The sequence below is a fragment of the Gopherus flavomarginatus genome, chromosome 7, assembly GCF_025201925.1.
Source record: "Gopherus flavomarginatus isolate rGopFla2 chromosome 7, rGopFla2.mat.asm, whole genome shotgun sequence".
Taxonomy (NCBI): domain Eukaryota; kingdom Metazoa; phylum Chordata; order Testudines; family Testudinidae; genus Gopherus; species Gopherus flavomarginatus.
Window position 1 is genome coordinate 72,554,273 of NC_066623.1, and position 21,287 is coordinate 72,575,559.

The 21,287-nt window shown below is 39.7% G+C and overlaps 1 protein-coding gene across 6 annotated transcripts in view; it reads left to right on the forward strand.

Annotated features, from left to right (window-relative positions):
* Positions 1–21,287, forward strand: part of PTPRC (protein tyrosine phosphatase receptor type C) — a 110,490-nt gene that overhangs the window by 36,391 nt on the left and 52,812 nt on the right. The window contains exons 3-9 of one of the 6 annotated variants that reach the window (XM_050961366.1): positions 6,634–6,723; positions 9,008–9,034; positions 12,880–13,017; positions 13,785–13,910; positions 17,169–17,207; positions 18,342–18,569; positions 21,135–21,245. In XM_050961366.1, the coding sequence (XP_050817323.1) occupies positions 6,634–6,723; positions 9,008–9,034; positions 12,880–13,017; positions 13,785–13,910; positions 17,169–17,207; positions 18,342–18,569; positions 21,135–21,245 (759 nt within the window). The remainder of the gene's footprint in view (positions 1–6,633; positions 6,724–9,007; positions 9,035–12,879; positions 13,018–13,784; positions 13,911–17,168; positions 17,208–18,341; positions 18,570–21,134; positions 21,246–21,287) is intronic. The other 5 variants (XM_050961368.1, XM_050961367.1, XM_050961370.1 and 2 more) reach the window with 5 other exon arrangements.

Consider the following 21,287-nt stretch of genomic DNA (forward strand, 5'->3'; position numbering starts at 1 on the left):
CCTGCTAGAAGCAGCTTCTAAGGCTTCTTGCCTTACTCACCCTCTCCCTCCCACCAGTTGCAATTCACTGTTAGCGTGCAGTGGAGCTGACTAATTCTAAATCTATTCTGTTTTCTAGAAGACCCACACAAACAGCTTTCCTCTCTCCTTCAAGTAGGTCACATCCTGCTGCATCCTCTGCAGATGTGGAAGGCTCTGACTCTGAAGAACTAATGCAGCCTACCTTCTGCACCTCAACTCACTCCAGAGCTCTCCTCAGTGGGGGCTCCTGTGTTACAATGTGCTGGACATATGAGGGGTGGTAGGAAAGGGCGGAGGTGGGGATTTGCAAATATGCAAAATCACTGACCATTTTCCCCTGTGGAGGGGGAAGTCACATCATCTGCCAGTGATACTGCAGCCTTTAGTCTGAGGGGCTTCAAAGCCTGTCGGGAAGGATAACTTCCCCTTCCCTCTCCCCACACCCACAAATCACAGTCACTTTGACTTCACGACTCAAGGAACTGAATTAAAGTAGTTAAAAGCCAAATATGCCATTGGTGTTAGGGGGGCCCAACTTCATTGGCTGCTTGTGCTTGTGTGCAGCAGGGAATGCAAAATTGTTGCAATTCAGCACCGGTATGTAATGAGGGGATAATTCTGGGTGGCAGTAACCTTGAGGACTAGGCACAGTCCTTTGCATAGAGCCATAGTAAATCTCAATCCACTTGCAGGGCCGCCCAGAGGATTCAGGGGACCTGGGGTCTTCAGCGGCTGGGGGCCCCTGCTTCGGCGATAATTCAGCGGTGGGGGGTCCTTCTGCTCGAGGACCCGCTGCCAAAGTGCCCCAAAGGCCTGCGGCAGAGGCCCCCCGCTGCCAAAGTGGGAACCACAGCTGAAATGCCCCGCAGGGGTCCGGGGCCTGGGGCAAATTGCCTCACTTGCTCCCCCCCGGGCGGCCCTGTCCACTTGTGTGCCACTTGTGCGCCTGTAACGTAAGAAAGGGGGTGGAGAATGCACGTCTTTTGAGACATGGATTTAAGTGCTCAGAATAATCTGATAGCTAAGCAGCATTGTTTTCAGTTTTTAATGCAGAATTGCATCTCTGTCCTGCTTGTTAGATTTCTCTTGCACATACACATAATACCCCACACTTGTATTGGGTAAGGTTAATCCCTAAACAAGTTAGTCTGAATCTTTTCAAGCTTTTTTGGTTGGAATTATCCTTGGATGATGTGTTACATCTGTCAAATTAGTCTGATACAAAGAATTTGTATGTTGTCTTTTCTGAATGGACAGAATTATAAGTAGGTTATTTGAGTGACCATTGCACAGTATATCAGGTCCATAGTCATAGTTCCAAGCAAAAAGCTGTTGCTGCTGTTTCTGAATGTAGTTAGTACATCTTAAAGTTCTGGGGATTTCAAACACTCAACTCTTTTTTAGCCTAGTTTCTTCACAGCAATCCTTGAATTTGCTCATCTTGTTTAATATTTAAAAGGTCTCTTTAAAATATAGTAGTTCTGCTTTTCCCTCTTTGGGCCTGGGCGTCCAACTGCTTCCAAAGGAAAGAACTGTCAGCTCAGGTGTTCTGGGTTTATAACCTTGGGAGTCTTCCTTCCCCATCTGAAGCCTTTTCCAAGAAGCAGCTGCAATTGTGTCCACCAGCTAGTGGCCAGATGTTGGAGTGAACTAAAACAATTAGCCAAGTCTTCCATCTGTTGGCTGGACTTGCTGTGAATGTGCTTTCTGCAAATTATCTGAATAAGGATATAATCTGGACCTTCATGGTTAATAGGCTGAAAATCTATTAGGTGAGCCAAGAGGGGGAGGGCTACACATGTCTTAGTTAGAGGAAACTGTTTGCATCCCTTACATTTTCCTCCCCTTCCAGGTGCTTATATGTATGAGTCAATAACTTCCACATCATCTCAAAAATTATTTAAGGTTTGATTAAGTCTGAGATTTCATTAAAGGTTTGGGATGTTCCCTATTTCATCCAGACTGGGTTGCCAATCCCTTAATGTCTCAGTGATTGTCAGACTTTCTTACAACATATTGTACTTTTTGTATTCAGAACAACTTAAAGCTTTGGAGATATCCTTGAGTTTCATTCCAGCTATGAATTTTAGAAACATGCTTGCTGATTGATATGACCAGGGGCAGAAAGTTGTGACTTCAAGCATGATTTTGCCAGTACAGTCACTGAAATATTTTGAATTGTAGTGTATCACGTTAGGAAAAGTAAATTCATGGTAAAAATACATGTATTGGACTGGAGTAATGTTATTTTAAGATCAAGTACCCTGTGATCTCCATTTTCATCTTTTTAAAAGGAGATATTCAATTTGTCTGGTATCTCACAACAGGATTATAACAGGAGATACAACTGCACAATGTTTGAGAGTTTTTTGGTGTTATGGTGCCACCTACTGAGTTAATACTAGCTGAATCTTATTCTGCTACTATAATAAATTAAATTAAAAAGAAAATATGCGGCATACAGAATGTTTGTCATAAAATTGCCACAATAATCTGTTCAGAGAACAATACAAGAAAAGGAAAGATAGCACTATTACCATCATCTGTAGTAAAGCTGTTTAATAATAATACTTAGCAGTAGTCATCATCAAAGAGATTTACAAACAATTAATGAATCCTTCAAACATCCCTGAATGGTAGTTAAATTAGTACCATTTATTCCACATTTTTAGAGGCATAGAGAGGTTAAGAGATCTGCCGAAGTCACAAAAGGAGCTAGTGTCACAGAGAGGATTAGAACTCAGTGATTTCTGGTTCCATCTTGTGCTCAGATCAACAGATTATATCTCTCTTGAAGCACTACAGCTTAAGAGTGTCTGAGCATATCTTCATCATATTTACACTGGAGATGGATGAATAGAGAGAAGAACTCATTGTGGGCATTTCAATACCTTCTAAATAGAATTTCGCTTTGACTTGGTTTGCAACTCCTTATTCAGTTTCTGCAAACATGCGTTCAATTGGAGTTCTACCTTTACTATGAAAGTTCAAAGAATGTGAAATTTGGGTTCAAGGCTAAAACCAAATTAATACTTTGAAACAAAATTAGATTTTGGAATAGTTTATGAAGAATAAGTAATCTGCTTGAAAGTGACCAAACCGTAGAGCTCAAATATGTAATTTAAAACATTTAAAGGCATATTCTAATCTACAGGTCGAGATTTGCTGTCTTATCTCATAAGATTTCCAATTTTGTTCATGTATTGCATGTATACAAATGTTAATAAAGTAGCTGCCTATCCATACGCAGTAGATATGCATGTTCAAGAGATTTGGATAGTTCAGATGAGCATCTATACTTTTGGATATGTGTCTGTACCCAGTCTCTGAGCTTGCTGAGATTCAAACATTACTGCCTTAATAGCAGTGAGAAGTGCAAGTGGTTTTGGAGTATCTATGGTGGTGCTGTATGGTGGATAACAGGAATGAACCCACTAGAAAAATCCTACTCATACACATTAGTACTAGGATGGCTGTTTCAGCATTATTTTTCTACCAGTTTTATTTTAGTTCTAGCTAATACATCTGCTCTAATACACTAAGTTATTGGCTTTTTACAAATGTTAATAAAAAAAGACCTAGGGTGAAATCCTGGCCCCAGTGAAGTTGATGGGAGCTTTTATCATTGACTTCGCTGGAGTCAGGATTTCACCTCTGGTTTCTTTCTCTGTCTCATTTTTTTTACTGTACGTGAACTTTTTCAAAGTTCCACTTAGCAACTGAGCATTTTCCTGGGGTGCCTTCTTTCAATTTGGTGGCTACATTTTGGGGTTTTTTTTTAAACTGCCCAGATGGATTGTGGAACTTGTAGCGTCTTTTGAGCAGCTGAACTATTATGATGTTGCTTGTCAGGTCAATGAGGAGAAATCCCTTTGAGTCTCTGAAGGTCTGCCTATGGTGAGCCTCTGTGCTGGAGACTAGAATCCAATTTGGACCCTTGTGTGTAAGGGGGAAGACAATAAAGCCTTCAGATGTGAAGGACTGAGACTTAAGTGGTATTTTGGTTGTTCCTGTTCTTCTCCAAAGTGTGCTCATCCTGCTGTTACTTGACTTGCTCATGTAACCCCCACACCTTCTGAATGTGGTGCTCTGTCCCATCGAGTGGCATCAAGACCACTTAGAGAGAAATTACTGAGTCTGCTTTACAGCCTTAAGTAACAGCGAGTTGGCTTTTAGCTCCTGTGGTAGAGACCCATGCACTAAACTCCTGAGATCCCTGGTTCAAACCCACCCGCTGATGACTGGGGTCTGTCGGCTTTACACTCAGACCACCAGGGTCATTTATTTCTGTCTCCCTCCCTCCCTCATAATACTAATTTTACTGAATTCAAGGCTCTTAGGACATCTAAAGGCCTAAAGGCACCTGTAGTCATCTGTATAAAGCACTGTATCCATTGATGAAACCTGTCCTACAATACTGGCTCCACATTTTAAAAAGGCTGTTGAAAAATTTGGAAGGGTGTGGAAAAGAGACACATGAAAAGATTTGAGGACTGGAAAAAATGCCTTACAGTGAGAGACTTAAAGAACTCAATCAGTTTCACTTGTCAAAAAAAAGATTGAGAGATTTGAGTATTGTGTAGCGGTATCTTCACAGGGAGAAATTACTGGGTACTAAACAACAGGTTTCAGAGTAGCAGCTTATTAGTCTGTATCCACAAAAAGAACAGGAGTGGGTTTTAGCCCATGAAAGCTTATGCTCAAATAAATATGTTAGTCTCTAAGTGTCATAAGTACTCCTGTTCTTTTTGTGGATAGTGGCTCTTTAATCTGACAGAGAAAGGCATAAGACTCAATGGCTGGAAGCTGAAGCCAGACAAACTCAAATTAGAAAGCAAGCACAATTTCTTAAGAGTAATGGTGACTAGCCATTGGAACAAACATTGGAACAAACAAAGGGAAGTGGTGGAGTCTCCATCTCTTGATATCTTCAAAGCAAGACCAAATGCCTTCTTGGAAGATATATATGTGAATTTAGGCATGTAAATATGGAACTTGACTTTTAGAGCTGATGAAGGACCACAGCTCCAATGAAGTCAGAAAACATTATGGGTGCTCAAGAGGTCATTTAGTCTAGGCCCCTGCACTGAGGCAGGTTCCCCCCTCAGTAGTCTTTCCTCAAGATAAAACATGCCCACGTTTTTTAACCTTTATTTATAGATCAGGTTTTCTAAACTTTTAACACTTTTTGTAGCTCTCTTGTGGTTTCTCTCCAGTTTGTCCACACCTTTCCTAGAGTGTAGCGCCCCAAACTGGACATAGTGCTCCAGCGGAGGACTCATCGGTGCTGAGTAGAGTGGACAATTACCTCCTGTGTCTTACATGTGACACTCTTATTAATACTCCCTAGAATATTAGTTTTTTTCTTGCATCACATTGTTGATTCATGTTCATTTTGTAATCCAGTATAATCCCTAGCACCTTCTGAGTGGTACTACTGCCTGGCCGGTTATTCCCCATTGTCTAGTTGTGTATTTGATTTTTCCTAAGTGTAATACTTTACACTTGTCTTTATTAAATCTCATCTTGAGTTCAGACCAATTCTCTAATTTTTCAAGGTCATCTTGAATTCTAATTCTGTCCTTCAAAGTACTTGCAATTTCCTCCATTTTAGTGTCATCCACACATTTTATAAGCATGCTTTCCATTCCGCTATCCAAGTCATTAATGAAAATGTCAAATAGTACCAGACACAGGAGAGACCCCTAGGGAACCCCACTAGATATGTCCCTCAGTTTGACAGTGAACCATTAATAATTACTCGTTGAGTACAGTCTTTCAACAAGTTGTGCCCCTATCTTAGAGTAATTTCATCTAGATCTCATTTTCCTAGTTTGCTTATGAGAATGTTACGGGACAGGGTCAAAAGCCTTACTAAAAACAAGATATATCTCCTGTGTGGCTTCTACCCATGCGCTAGTCCAGTAACCTTGTAAAAGCAGGAAAATAGGTTGGTTTGGCATAATTTGTTCTTGACAAACCCATGTTGTCTATTACCTACAATCCTATTATCCTTTAGGTGCTCACAAATTGATTGTTCCGGTATCTTTCCAGGTATCAAAATTAGGCTGACTAGTCTATAATTCCCCAGGTCTTCTCCCCCTGTCTCCAGTTTTTAAACAGAGGTACTATGTTTGCCCTTCTCCAGTCCTCCGGGATGTAACCCATCCTTATGAATTCTCAAAGATAATCACTACTGATTTCAAGATTGCTTCTGCTGGTTCCTGATGTACCCGAAGGCGAATTTCATCAGACCCTTGATGACTTGAATACATCTAACTTACCTAAATATTCTTTATGCTGTTCTTTCCCTATTTTGACTTGCTTGTCATGTCCCTTGTTGTAAATATTAATTGTGTTAAATATTTGGTCACAATTTGCCTTTTTTAGTGAAGGCTGAAGCAAAATAGGCATTATACACCTCTGCCTTCTTGTTGTGTACATATAATATAAGAGAGCATCGTGAAGTTATCCCACTGTAATCAATGCTGTAATAAGAAATATGGTCCTAGCTGGAAAACTAATGGCAGCTGACATTTTTTTCCTATTTAAATTGTACTTTTTTGCTATGTACACTATTCAATTAATAATATTTTTCCCCTCACGTGACAGGAGAAACAACTATAAATTCTCCCATGCCCACAAGCACATCACCTCTACCTGCACGCTTCACTGCACACTCATCTGCAGGCGACAATGAAGGTAAAAGTGAAACATGGGGCACAGTTTTGTTCTCAGCTTGTTTTCCCTGAACTGACATCCAGCTTCACCACACAGATGTTACAACAGTCATTTACAGTTGTTCACACTGGCTTACCTCACATGAATAGTACATTAAATAATTAAATTAGGAAAATATTTCAAAATATTTGTATACCCTTGGTATATTTAGTATCTGATTCTCATTTACATTAAGACATCTTGATGCTGCCAGAACAAAATGCAAAGAGGCTTTACGTAAATGAGAATCAGACTCTTAAAGCTTAAAACATAAGAACATAAGAATGGCCATACTGGGTCAGACCAACGGTTCATCTAGCCCAGTATCCTGTCTTCTGACAGTAGCGAATGCCAGGTGCCCCAGAAGGCATGGTAATCATCAAGTGATCCATTCCCTGTTGCCCATTCCCAGATTCTGGCAAACAGAGGCTAGGAACACGTTAGAGGATGGTTTTGCGTCCCTGCCCATCCTGGCTAATAGCCAATTTAATGTAATTTCTTTCTTAGAAACACAGGGCCACATTCTCAAATGCACACACCTATTGCTAATTGTATCCATAGGGTTTGTGCGTGCACGACAGGTAAGTGCATGCATAATTATCCACTTTGCATGCATAAAAACATGAGCATGTGCAGGTGCAGGTGCAATTTAGGCAGCCATATTGTAAAATTTGACCCATAGTCCTGATGCTTTTAAAGCTACATTTCCTAACAGTGAACCTGGAATATTTCATTGTAGGCTGTTTACCAAAAATACCAATATGGCGGTGTGGTATGGTGAACAAACCCACGGAGGCCCTGGAAAGGATTGGGCTCAGCATCATATATTTGTACTATAGCTGAGGCCCACAGCTGAGGGAAGTCTTCTTTATATATACACATTTAGACAAATATGGCCTTAAAGGCATCAGGCATTGTTTGAGTTCTCATTCTACCTTTGCCTCCCAAGTGCTTGAACTCCAACTCAGATGTGGAGGTTTCCTTGGCTCAGGTGTCACAGCCTGTCACAGAGAATTAACAAATTAAACTAATTCTAGTTTTAACCTGTCTCTTGTATAGTACATGTTGTTCTACGGTAGTCAATGTACTGCATGACAGATAACTAAGCACCTGGATGAAATAATGGAGCTCAGTGTCTCATGCCTTGAATTCACATTCTGGATTAAAGAAAGCATGACAGAATAAAGACAATTATTATTTATACTGTACATTTCACAGTTAAGTTCCTGTCAGTTATGTATCACCAGGTGTTATAGGGTTATATAGACTGGTATTGAACTTCCATTTTTACATCCTCTACACCTGAGAAAACCATTTCACCTCTAGTTACAAACATCTTTGGGAAATCTCCATCCCACGCCCATTCCATCAGAATCCCAGACTACCAATATCAAACTACAAGATAATTCCCCCCAAAAATCTTATTACAATGGGTTGAGTGACCTCCAAGGTAAAAATCTTTTTAGATTACAGGGGAAGTCCAGAAGCAGTCAATGTGAAGTTGGGAAGAAAAGAATGGTTCTCCTCTCCCCATGGACAACTGAAAAGCGCTCTTTGGTATAGCACCAGTTAGTGTTACTCAGGAGTATTGGGCCAGATCCTCAGGTGGTGTAAATCTAGCCAGCTCCAATGACTTAGGTGGAGATACATTGATTTACACCAGCTGAGGCTCTGGCCCATTATAGTACATCTTAATTTGTGAATGTTCCAGAAACATTGTTTTGTTTTTATTGCTTAAATCAAATATGATTAATGTTTCCAAATTTTAGTATAAACAAATATATATAGAAATTAAGTTGCAAAGTGACAGGTAACATCATAAAACCAATATAATTATAGGTTTTTATCACCATGCTTCACCAACCCCTTTCCTGATCTACGTGCTTCCAGTTCTCAGTTTTCAGAGCTGTTTAAGAGTTGCACACTTTTGACATGTGCTGAGCATGTGAGGCACATAGAGAGAGGTCAGTGATACAGGTTAATCAGCTGCCTTCCAAATAAATCACAGGAACTAAAGAGCCTAGAATGCATGTGCTTTTTGTATGCTGCAACTTATTCATTGCCTTCTCCAGGACTGCTCATGTGCTTAAAGTCAGGCATGTGCTCACATACCTTATTGAGTCAGGGCCCTAAGCTCTTCTCCTGCATGGGGCAAGGATCTGTTTGCATGAATCTGATTGCAGGATTGAGGCCTTAATGTATGGACACAAAAGTGTATAACGTTCTCTTGACATACCGTATTTACTCCTGTTTTTATTCCTTTTAGGGCTAATGCAGACCTCTACTGAAACTGGTAAGAGAACTATTTTTACTTTCCTTACAGAACTGCAACACTTATCTATGAAATTTGCTTGTATTGTGGTTGTGTTCACTTCCAATATGCTTTGTGTGTACAAGTATTATCTTCTAGATTGTTTAATGCCTTTACATTTAGAATAGTGAGATCACAGGTGAAATAATATAGACTGGTTTAAAAAGGAGGAACCAAATGAACCAATTTGCTTTTGTCTGAATTTGGGATTTACATGTTGTGACAGACCCAGGCCAGTAGGGTGCAGGAGTCTGGTAGAGGGCAAATATACTGGTCCTATTGGCATCCAGCGGGGGTGGGCGGGCGAAGCCTGCCCACTTCTAAAGGGCCTCCCCCCAGCCTAAGGGGAGGACCCACAGGTCTGGGACACCAAATAATTACGGGGGACAACTAATGAAAAAAACAGGATCGGGAGTGAGGTCATAGGGCTAAACGAAGGGAACCCGATGGGGACACCGAGCAGAGAACCCCGGACAACGCCCACTGCTCCTCGAAGGCGTCAAGGGAGCCAGTGGACGCCGCCCAGAGGAACTCTGCCCGGATGCGTGAGCAGACAGAGGAACGGAAATAGGCCCCACAGTCGCAGGAAATCCCGTCGGCCAACCTCCTCTCCCTGGAGTTGTAGATGGTCAGTTTGGCCAGGGCCAAGAGGAGGTTGAGAAGGAGATCCCGCGACTTCGTGGGGCCACGGATGGGGAGCGTGTAGATAAAAAGGTGAGGGGAAAAGTGCAACCAAAAACGCAGGAAAATATTCAGGAGGAGCCGGAACAGGGGCTGCAACCTGGCACACTCCAAATAAATGTGCGCCAAGGTCTCCTTCTCACCACAGAAAGGGCAGGTGCTAGGGACAGATGTGAACCGCGCCAAGTACACGCCCGTGCTCACGGCTCCGTGAAGGAGCCGCCAACTGATATCCCCGATGGGCCTCGGGACCAGGGCAGAGTACAAGCTGGCCCACCGGGGCTCCTCACCCTCGAGAGGCGGCAGGAGGTCCCGCCATTTGGTATCGGGGCGGGACGCGAGGGTGAGGTAGCAAATATACTGGTCACTGGGTGAGTAGTTTTCTGTTCCCTGAGTGACCAGAGCAGAGTCTGCACTAGAGTAATCAGGAACCTGCTAGAACCAGTTAAGGCAGACAGGCTGATTAGAACACCTGCAGCCAATCAAGGCAGGCTAATCAGGGTGCCTGATTTAAAAAGGAGCTCACTCCAGTCAGATGGGGTGGAGCCAGAGGAGAGGAAGTGCATGTGAGGAGCTGGGAGCAAGAGGCACAAGGAGCTGAGAGTGAGAGGGTGTGCTGCTGGAGGACTAAAGAGTACAAGCGTTATCAGATACCAGGAGGAAGGTCCTGTGGTGAGGATAAAGAAGGTGTTTGGAGGAGGCCATGGGGAAGTAGCCCAGGGAGGTGTAGCTGTCACAGAGCTGTTACAAGAGGTACTATAGACAGCAGCAAATATAGGGCCCTGGGCTGGAACCCAGAGTAGAGGGCGGGCCCGGGTTTCTCCCAACTCCTGATCAGATACAGGAGGAGTTGATCCAGACTGTGGGGGAGATCACTGAGGTGAGCAAATCTGCCAATAAGCGCAGGACCCACCAAGGTAGAGGAGGAACTTTGTCACAATGTATTTCACTGAACATATCTCATTCACTTAACATATTCATTTAGATTGTAAGTTCTTCAGGGCAGGGACTGAGTCTTTGTTATATGTTGCTACAGTGCCTAACACAATGGAGCCTTGGCCTCCAGGCATGATTGTAATACAAATTATTAATAAAAATAATAATAGGTAATAATTGGAGATATACCAATCTCCTAGAACTGGAAGGGACCTCAAAAGGTCAGCATGTCCAGCCCCCTGCCTTCACTAGCAGGACCAATTTTTGCCCTAGATCTCTAAGTGGTCTCCTCAAGGATTGAACTCACAACCGTGGGTTTAGCAGGCTAGTGCTCAAACCACTGAACTATCCCTAGTTTAAACAGAAAATGTGTTCATAATTATTTGGTCTTTTTTTACTTCCAGATAGTGTTTCCACATTTATCTGACCTAGCAGAGTTAAACTTTTACAAAAATTACAGAAAACCCCAATAGAATTTAAAAAAGAATCCAAAGCCCACTGAAGTCTTTCCACTGAATTCACTGGCTTGGGACCAGATCTATACAGTAAAAAACCAGTAATATAAATATAGCACAAATAAGAGAATTTAAGTTCTTCATCCTATAATAGAACTTTACCACACACTTACAAAATCATATTATCATTATCTGCAAACAAAGAGTTAAGAGGTCACAGCTCAGAATGAGAGAAACAACAGTGAAACTGGGGCTGAAGACCCAGAAACACTATAGGGGGACTGAAATAGCAGTAGAACAGTACAATGAGAGGTATCAGTATGCTTTTTAGACATGCAGAACAGACATGCCAAACCCGCGTAAAAAACATGGAAATTGGGTTTGCTTTTAGCTTAATTGGCTTTTGAGTTGCTTGTTGGCTAGTTTTTGGCTTGTAGCTTGTTGCTTATTTGGCTTCTAGCTTGTTGTAGCTTGTTGCTTCATTTTTTTGATTCGCTCCCTGCAAGCAGGGGCAAGGGGCAAGGTAAGCAAAGGAGCGGGGGAGAGTCAGTGGTGCACAACCGGCTCACCACAGTCCCAGACTGCACACCAGGGGAATCTAGTCATATAGACTGTTGGGGTTCTTAGGGATTGGCTTGTTTTGGCCTTGTTTTGAAATGGAATTAGCTTGATTTTTGGCTTATTGTGAAAGTCAGGGTGCTTATTTTCCACATGAAAGTTGGCAACTGTGATGCAGAAGATGAAAAACAGACAATAGAGTTGGACAAAAGTGGAACCAAGATGCCAAATCTCTTGAAATGAAAAAAAAACAGGTTAGAAGTTATGATTTCTTATTAGACAAAACCTGGTTTATTTATTTTTCCTTTTGTGAAGCAATGATGACATCCAGTGGTCCTTTAGGTTATTTATAGGTATATATTACATACAGGTATTTCAAGAGATGAATTTTAGCTTCCATTTCCCTATTCAAAGAGTCAAAGTAATGAATACAGATTACATGCCATTTTTGGACATACATTTATTCATAACTTCTTTCAAACCAGTCTAAAGAATATGAATCAACTGAGAATCCTGGAGAAGATTTTATGTCCTCTGAGAGTGCTGTGCAGTGGTTAGATCAGGGGACTGAGAGTAAGGATTCCCAACTTCTGTTCCTTGGCTTCTCCACTGACTGGGATGTATGACCTTGTGCACACTTGTACAATGTCTATAAAAGCATTTACCAACAGAATCTGATCCTTACTGGGTTATTCAAGTGAGTTGGGACAATAGATTAGTTTATACATTGGTTTTATACATAAGAGAGTATTAGAAACTAATAGTGACATTTATATTATTGTTTTGGAACAGTTATTAAAATTACAAGGGTAAACCTCTCTGTCTCTCTCTCTCTCTCTCTCTCTGTCTCTCTCTCTCTCTCCGACAATGACCATTTCGTAAAACACAAAGCTCAGCTACAGCAGTGTCAAGCCCAGTGAGAACTGAGGGCATTGAACGCTTTAGGTTCTGAATTCAGATGCTTGCAACTCTGGTTTCATTTCATATAGAATGCATGTTTATATATTTACTTTTGGCTTTACATATAAGAAACAAAGTGAAATTGTATAACTGCCTAAAATATATGGTCTTAGTTTTCCTTCTTTTAACATTATCTATTCAGGAATAGATACCTTGTTTCCATGTGACTTTGTTGTCATTGTCTGCACCTGATATGTTAGGAAGCACTAACAGAACTATTGTACTTCCTTACAACAGGCATCATTCCAACAAGCAGCACAAACGTCAGCACTCATGAAGACTCAAACTCTTCCTTTGGATCCAGCAATCAGCCACACAGCAGCACTGCTGCCCTTACTTCACTCACTCCTGCTACCACCACATATAAACCATCAGGTTTGCTGTATTCCTTTAGATTCCCCAGGTTGGCTTTAATACAATTGCTTGAGCTGCACATGGAGAAAATTGTGTAATTTGGCAGTTTATCACACTTACTGCTCAACAAACTGAAAATGTTCCTAAACTTCACAACTGACCCAGGACCACAAGGTGTTTCTGTGTTTTATTTCCAGAATGTGACCTGATCTTACAGTCATTATTCAGGCAAAACTCTTCCTGCAGTCAATGAGAGTTTTGCCAAAGCAAAAGCTGCAGGAACTGGCCCAATACAGAACTGATAAAACAGACAGTGATGGTTTCTAAGCAATGAAATAAATACCAAGGCACTGTAAGTGGCATACCTGACCTGGCAAACACATACTGCTGAAGGTAGTGCTTTGCCATAAGGAGTATCATGGGTGTAAGCACTATGCTTAGCAGTGCTTGTGGAATTGTGCCTTATGATAAGAACTATGGGCAAAGCTATGTTTACACAATGGGATAAAACCTGCAACCCTTATTCGGGCAAAGCTTCTGTTGACTTCATTATGCCCCATATATTTGAGAACTGATTGACATACAAAAGAGTCCTGATATTGTGAATTCTAGTTAAAGATTCTTGTTATGTTCTTTAATGGAAATACTAAAACAACCTTTCTTGCAGCTCTGCTCAACCTTTTGGTAAGATAATTACAAGAAGAAAGTACATAATCCAAGACGTTTATGATATGATTATATGAAACAGTGAACGCGCTTTCTAATACTAATTTGTTCTGTCCTTGCAGATACTTCCAATCCGCCACGCTTGCATGCCACTTCACCATCCGTGAACCATACTCCAACCAGCACTCAAGCAAACATTTCTCAGCCTTCCTCAAAAACCACTTTGACTACTCTCACTCTCATACCAGGTGACAAACCTGCACACAGTTCTGGCAATCCTAACACTGCATGCATGGGAAATGTGTTAGAATGAGGGCACTGAAGTGACTTTGAGTATTTTTTTTTAAACCTAACAAGTGATTTATTCTACAGATTCAACTGCAGAAAATTGCATTAAACTAAAATCTCTTAGGATGCTTACTACTCCTAACATAAGAGTTAACTGATGTAAAAGAGGCCAGATTCACTTCTTGTCAGCCAAGTGGAAAGTTAACCTTATTTTCTAAGGAGTAATATAAATCAAGGCTAAACCCTGAACTCCTTATTCAGACAAATCTCCTATGGGTATCCATAGAAGTTTTGCCCAAGTGAAGGAGGAGTGCAGGATCAGATCCCATAGATTTGTTTCATGGTTTTAGAAGACTTACAGACAAGGCTGGCGCTATCATTTAGGCAGCCTAGGCAATCGCCTAGGGCGCCAGGATTATTCGGGGGGCGGCATTTTGCTGGGGGGGCAGCAGGCAGCTCCAGTTCACCTGCCGCAGAGGGTCCGTTGGTCCATGACTCCGGTGGAGCTGCCGCAATCAGGCCTGCGGACGGTAGGCTGCTCGCGCGGCTCCGGTGGACCGCCCGCAGGCATGCCTGCGGCAGCTCTACCAGAGCCGCGGGCCAGCAGACCCTCCACAGGAATGACTGCGGCAGCTCCACCGGAGCTGCGGGATCAGCATGGGGGGCAGCAAAATGGCTGTGTGCTTAGGGTGCGAGAAACCCTAACACCGATCCTGCTTACAGGTTGTTTCACTAAATAACTAGTCTGCTGGGACTTATGCATGTAAGTAGGCCTTATGCATGTAAGTAACTTCATTCACATACATTTACAGTCAATGACACTAATCACGTAAGTTATTCATGCACTTGGATGAATTGCATCCGAAGAGTTTTAAAAGAGTTGGCTCAGGAGTTCTCACCTCCTATGTTAATTTTTAAGGAGACTTGGAAATCTGGGGAAGTTCCAATAGACTAGAAGAAAGCCAATATTGTGCCAAAGACAAATATTGTGCCAAAGCCAATATTGTGCCAAAGCCAGGTTAAAATAGGCTAGATGACTTGACATTAATCCCAGGCAAGCTAATGGAATGGCTGATATGGGACTCCATCAATAAAGAATTCAAGTATAGAAATATAATTAAATCATCTTGATTGGTATTGTAAAATAAGTCCTGTCAAGTTAATATTGTTTTTTGCCAAGATTGCAAGTTAGGCTGATAACATAACTGTGCTGATAAAGTATACTTGGATTTCAGTAAAGTGTTTGACTTAGTACTATACAACATTCTGATTAAAAAAAAAACTTATCACTGTATAAAATTAATAAAACACATGTTAAATGGGTTAAAAGATGGCTAACTGATAAATCTGCAAACATGTTTAATGGGGAATTTTCAGCTAAGGAGGGTTTTTGTACCTGGGTCTTGCAAGGATCAATTATCTCTCCAATAAAATTTAATATTTTTATCAATAATCTGGAAGAAAATATATAATCATTGCTGATAAAGTTTGAAGTTAACACAAAGTTTTGTGGAGTGATAAATAAGGACAAGACAGGTCACCAGTGTAAGCAATTTAGATTGCTTGGTAGACTCGGCCCAATCAAATAATACACATTCTAATGCAGCCAAATACAAGGTTCTAAACAGCTAGGAATAAAAAAAATATATGCTCTAGTTATAAGAATGGGTGACTGTATCCTGGAAATCAGTGACTCAGAAAAAGACTTAGGAGTCGTCATAAACAACTGAGCATGTTGATTAGGGGTATAGTACAGCTTCCGTATGAGGAGAGATTTAAAAGACTGAGACTGTTCAGTTTAGAAAAGAGATGACTAAGGGGGGATATAACAGAGGTATGTAAAATCATGAATGGTGTGGAGAAAGTGAATAAGGAAGTGTTATTTAGCCCTTCATATAACACAAGAACCTAGGGCAACCCAATGAAATTAATAGACAGCAAGTTTAAAAGAAACATAAGGAACTACTTCATCACACAACACAATCAACCTGTGGAATTCACTGCCAGAGATGTTGTGAAGGCCAACAGTATAACTGAGTTAAAAAAGAATGGATAAGTTCATGGAGGACAGGTCCATCAATAGCAATTAGCCAAGATGTTCAGGGGTGCAATCCCATTCTCTGGGTGTTCCTATACCTCTGACTGACTGGACAACATGGGATGGATCACTTTATAAATCGCCCTGTTCTGTTCATTCCCTCTGAACCATCTGGCACTGGCCACTGTCAGAAAACAGGATACTGGACTAGATGGACAATTCGTCTGACCCAGTCTGGCCATATTCACGTTCTAACATGAGCTTCCAGAACAATATTATGGCAAAAAAGGACTAAGACAATATTTGTATGTATAAAGAAAATATCAAGCAGGAGTAGAGAGGTGAAACTGCCTGTGTATAGGGCATTGATGAAACCACTATATTGTGTCCAGTTCTGGGGTCCAAAATTTAAAAAAGACGTTGAAAAATTGCATAAGATACAGAGAAGAGTTGAATGCCTTACAACAAGAGACTATAGGATCTCAAGCTATTTAGTTAATCAAAAACAAGGTTTAGAGGTGACCTGATCACAGTCTATAATCATGTACAGAGAGAAGAGATATCTCATAATAGAGTGCTCTTTAATATAAGAGACAAAGGCATAACAATAATCAGTGGCTGGAAGTTGAAGGTATCATTTTGTTTTGCATCAGAATGAAAACAGATTTTGAAACTTCTAAAAAATTTTTGTGACATAGAATTCTTATTTTTTGGACAGATCTATTTTTAAATCAAAATTGGATCTTTTTCTAAAAGATATAGTCTGGTTCAGTGGTTTTCAACTTGTGGTCCGCAGACGCTTGGGTGTCCTCAGACTGTGTCTAAGGGGTCCGTGAAAGGTTGTCATTATCATAGAACAGTGGTTTTCAACCAGTGGTCTGCAGACGCCTGCTGTAAAAATAAAGTTAAGAACCATTTATAATGAGCAGTATGATCTGCAATTAACAATATCACTGGGGAATAATGAAATGCATAGTATCTAATAGAGTTAGTTAAATGGTGGGAATTATTGCATACATTTCATTGAATTTTCTTCCTTTTTTCAAATACTTTTGAAGATCTAAATACAAATATCTGCACTGAATGTACCAGAGCTTTGCACTGTCCTCTACAACTGAATGTAGAAAGCTGCCTTATGATATTCATTTGTTTTTCTGTTTTCTTTTCTTTTCTTTTCCAGAAACTACTATAGTGCCAACTACTACTCAAATACCTTGTGGTAAGTTATGTTTAATAAAAGTGAAATGAAACTTTTCAAACCAAAAAGAAACTCTCTCCACTTCACTCATATCAGCTAAATGCTCAGATAAACCAAATCAGCTCCTATCTCAGGTTGTTTTTTAAACTTTCTTACTATTTTAGAATAATTGTTTTAAACTTCCTCAAAGTTTCTGACTTTCTGCTCTCCATTTCCCATTCTGTTGAGGCATCCTACTGGGCACTAGGCTGCTGCTATTAAGTACTCATCAGTGCTGGAGCAGAGTCTGCCTAAAGGAGAAAAAGGTCTAGTTTTATTCAACACCAATGGGCCTTCTAAGCTTTTTTTTTGCAATAATCTTATTTTACATCATGTGAGAGAGGAAATGAATGCAAATTTTAGTGGCTGATCACTAATTCAAACTAGACAAGTTTCCCCAATTCATAGGTGGAGTCCAGATCTAATTATTTGGTAGACAGTTTGGACTATACAATGTTTTTGCAGTTAACTGGTACTGCAACAATATATTTTCAAAAGACCAGGTTTGTTTTGTTTCCTTATATCAGGGGAGTAGAAAAATACATTTCCATGTTTCATACACCAAAACAGATGTTTTCAGGAGTAATTAAAAAAATGAAAATTTTCTTTTGCAGGAAATGTTAACATTTTAAAACTACCTTCCTTTCAGATTATGAATGAAAAGTCAAAATATTAAAAATTTTCTCAGAAAGAATAACTATGAAAAGTTTTGAATCAGAAATAGTGAAATGAAAATTTCAATAGTTTTGATTCACACAAAATTATTCAACATGTCAAAATAAAAAAAAATTTTTAAACTGATGTTTCAAAATGTCAAATCAAAATTTTTTTTGTTTTGATTCATCCAATTGGAATATTGAAAACAAATTAATTGAAATTGACATTTTCCCGTGGAAATTTTCTATTATGACAAAACTACATTTTCTGACAGGAAAAACGTTTTGGTTAAAAAAAATTCAACCAGCTCTAATATTTTCTTTGAGGCCTTTAAAGCACAGACTGTGTTGGAGAGCAGGATATAGTGTTGAACCAGTAACTCTCTAAATGAAGTATTAAAAAAAAAAGTAAGAAAAATTGTTGTTGATCCATTTTTCACATTTTCTCCCCTTCTGTTAGAAAAAATTGATTTTAATGTGATGTATAACTACAGTGATGTAGTCCCAGTCACTGCAAAGTTGTACATTTCTGGAGAAAAGAGAGAATACAATATTTCCTGCAACTCCACTTGTAACGTGAAAAAAGAAGACCAAAGTATTGAAGGACTTATGGAATGTCAGGCATATAACATTACCGTTAGATATAATGAATGCGACAGCATATCACGTGTAATTCATGTCCCACCTGGTAAGTATAGCTTTTTGTTCAGTATGAGGTTTTATTTAGCAAAGATCGTGTTATGTTCTTGATGCAGAGTTTCAGAAATCTGCTGCTTGACTGGGTGGACTCCAAGTGTTGTTTGGGGTGGAAATTCCTCTCTTGTACCCTTAGACTTCAGACTCTGAGATTTGGTATTATTAATCTTTGATTAAAGCACAGATTTACACCTCTTCCCATGTCCATTCAATGAAAATGATATAATAGTGATGCAGTATACATGCTCAAAGAACAAATAGTGTATTATACATGGAGTCCTGAAAAATTGCCCCCTCAAATATCTTAAATATTATCTTCATTTGAAATGCACGTTTCTTGATTAGGCTTGTGCGTTTTCAAACTCTGGGTGGTGTTTTAAATATTTCTTGGCACAAGGTGTATGGCTTAAGAGACAGTTGATCAAGAAACTGGACTTTGTAATTATGTTTTCAGTGACATACGTGTATTGAGCTTTTTCTTTAATTCTTTGCACCCTAATTATATTATCTGTAGTCCAGGCTGGTGTTTTGCAGATTGCGTGGTATGAGTAGCATGTAATATATTTTTATTTAGTGTTCTACATTCCACTATATAGCTTGCCAAATGATGCCCATTTATCTCTAGACTCATAGTGCAGGAAGACCAAAACATTCTTTAATGACATGATATGGTGGGGGAAATTCTATCTGATAAACTCTTCAGATGTACAGTACAGAATAGGCATGAGTTTTTGAAAAGATGGCCTCCATACTTGCACTTTCAAGCTAAAAGACTCCTTTATATCAGGTCCAATTGTACAGAGTTATCTGCAGTGAAAGCAAGCAATGGAAGCTTTCCTCATCTGCTGCTGGCCTTCTCATCCCCATAACCATATGTTACATCCTCCCGCTTCTTCCCTCAGATCTCTGTATTAGTCAGAGATAGAGAATGACCACTACAGCTCAGTTTCCCAAAACAGTTTCCTTTATAGCCAACTCTGTTTTTCACATGCTTATAACCAGGATGGGGATAGTTATTGTATAGCCAGGATACTGGCCTAGTGGGTCAGTCCTCTGTATGTCTCAGGACTGATGCAGAATGAGGAGATTTAATCTGGGGTAAAATTTTCCAAAGAGTATAAGTGATTTAGGAATCTCTGTCTCATTGATTTTCAATGAGATTTAGGTTTCTAAGTGCCTAAGCCACTTTGGAAAATGAGATTTAGTCTCCCAAATCACTTAGGTCAGATCGTTAATGGTATTTAGACTCCAACTTCCATTGAAATCACTTGATCCTTTGAGGATCTGGGCCTTCAATCCTGAAATTTTTATTTTTGTTAGGCAGAAAGGGAGCTGGTTTCATGTTTCAAAAGGGAAAAAGAAAGGAGGAACAAAACCATCATGGATATAAGCAATAGTACTAGACACTATTTAATAGAAAAGTGAATAGTAATGTTACAATTAAAGTGTGTGTGTTTTTTTTTTTAATAATAATGGAGGAGGTATGGAAAGATTTTTTTGTTTTTGGTGAAATTCAGCCTGTTTGTTGATAGTGCTACATCATCCTGCGATGATAGGATACATCCCTTTCATCACTGGCTAATAATAATAATTTATTTCTGCCTTTGGAATGCATTACAGTGCACAACATTCTACATATTAGAAAAACAAATCCCTGAAACATTGGAACTCTCTACAAAGGATTTATCACATCTCCAAATGTACTCAGGACTAATTCTTCTCATTAAATACAGTCCATAATAAGAGGCAATATGAGTGGTGCTCTGTCCTGAAGCAGTGAGAGGAGGAATTTGTTCTCAACTCCATGGCACTTCAAGGAAGTGCACCTGCTGTTACGCCCCTCAAGCTGTGCAGCTGATTGTTCCTTTTGTGCAGGTCACACTCCCATATGTTGAAGTGGAGCTTCTTCAAGAAGAATGTGTCTGGCCCTTACGGGGGACAGGAAAAGTTTCTTGCAACTTCTTCTCTCGCCTTTGCACCCACATAAAGTTGGCACTCAACAGAGTGTGAGCAGCTATAAAGTTGTTCAGCTTTCCTGGGCCTCCTTGTCTTTCCCTGTCTATAATTTTCTGAAAAAATGGGCTGAAATTTTCCATATCTGGTCTTTCTATAGAAAAGATTTTGTGTTTTAAAATTTTTGCAAAATATTTTCAGGCATTTTTAAATTAAGATAGAATGTAAAAAATAAATTTTTGCCATTGTGTAAAAAAAAAATCTAACTATGTTATCTTTGAATGTGGTATAACAGAAACTTTGAATTTGGAAAATTAGAATTTGTCACATCCCTTGTGTTCCATGAGGACTACTGGTTTAGAATTTCAAAGGCCAACATTAACTTCACTCAGTTAGATTTATATTATTTTTTAATCTCTTTATTTTTTTTGGTTAATCCTTTAATTCTTGGTTAAATTTTTTAATGTATTACTTGGTGTCATTTGTTTGTATTTATTTTATATAACAGTAGAGTCACCAAATAAGAACATGATTAATTGGTGTGGAAAGAATTAATATTGCAAAAAATGTCTCAATAATATAATACATGAATCCTTTTTCACAGATAGAGCTAGGTACAGTTTGGAAAGCCATGAAATAACCGATACATCTGTAAAATTGAGTTGGAATAACAGATCTTCTTGCTCTTTGAACTACACTTTTTCCTGTGAAAATGGTAGGAAACTTTTTGTACCTTTTAAAAGTTACAGTTTTAAAT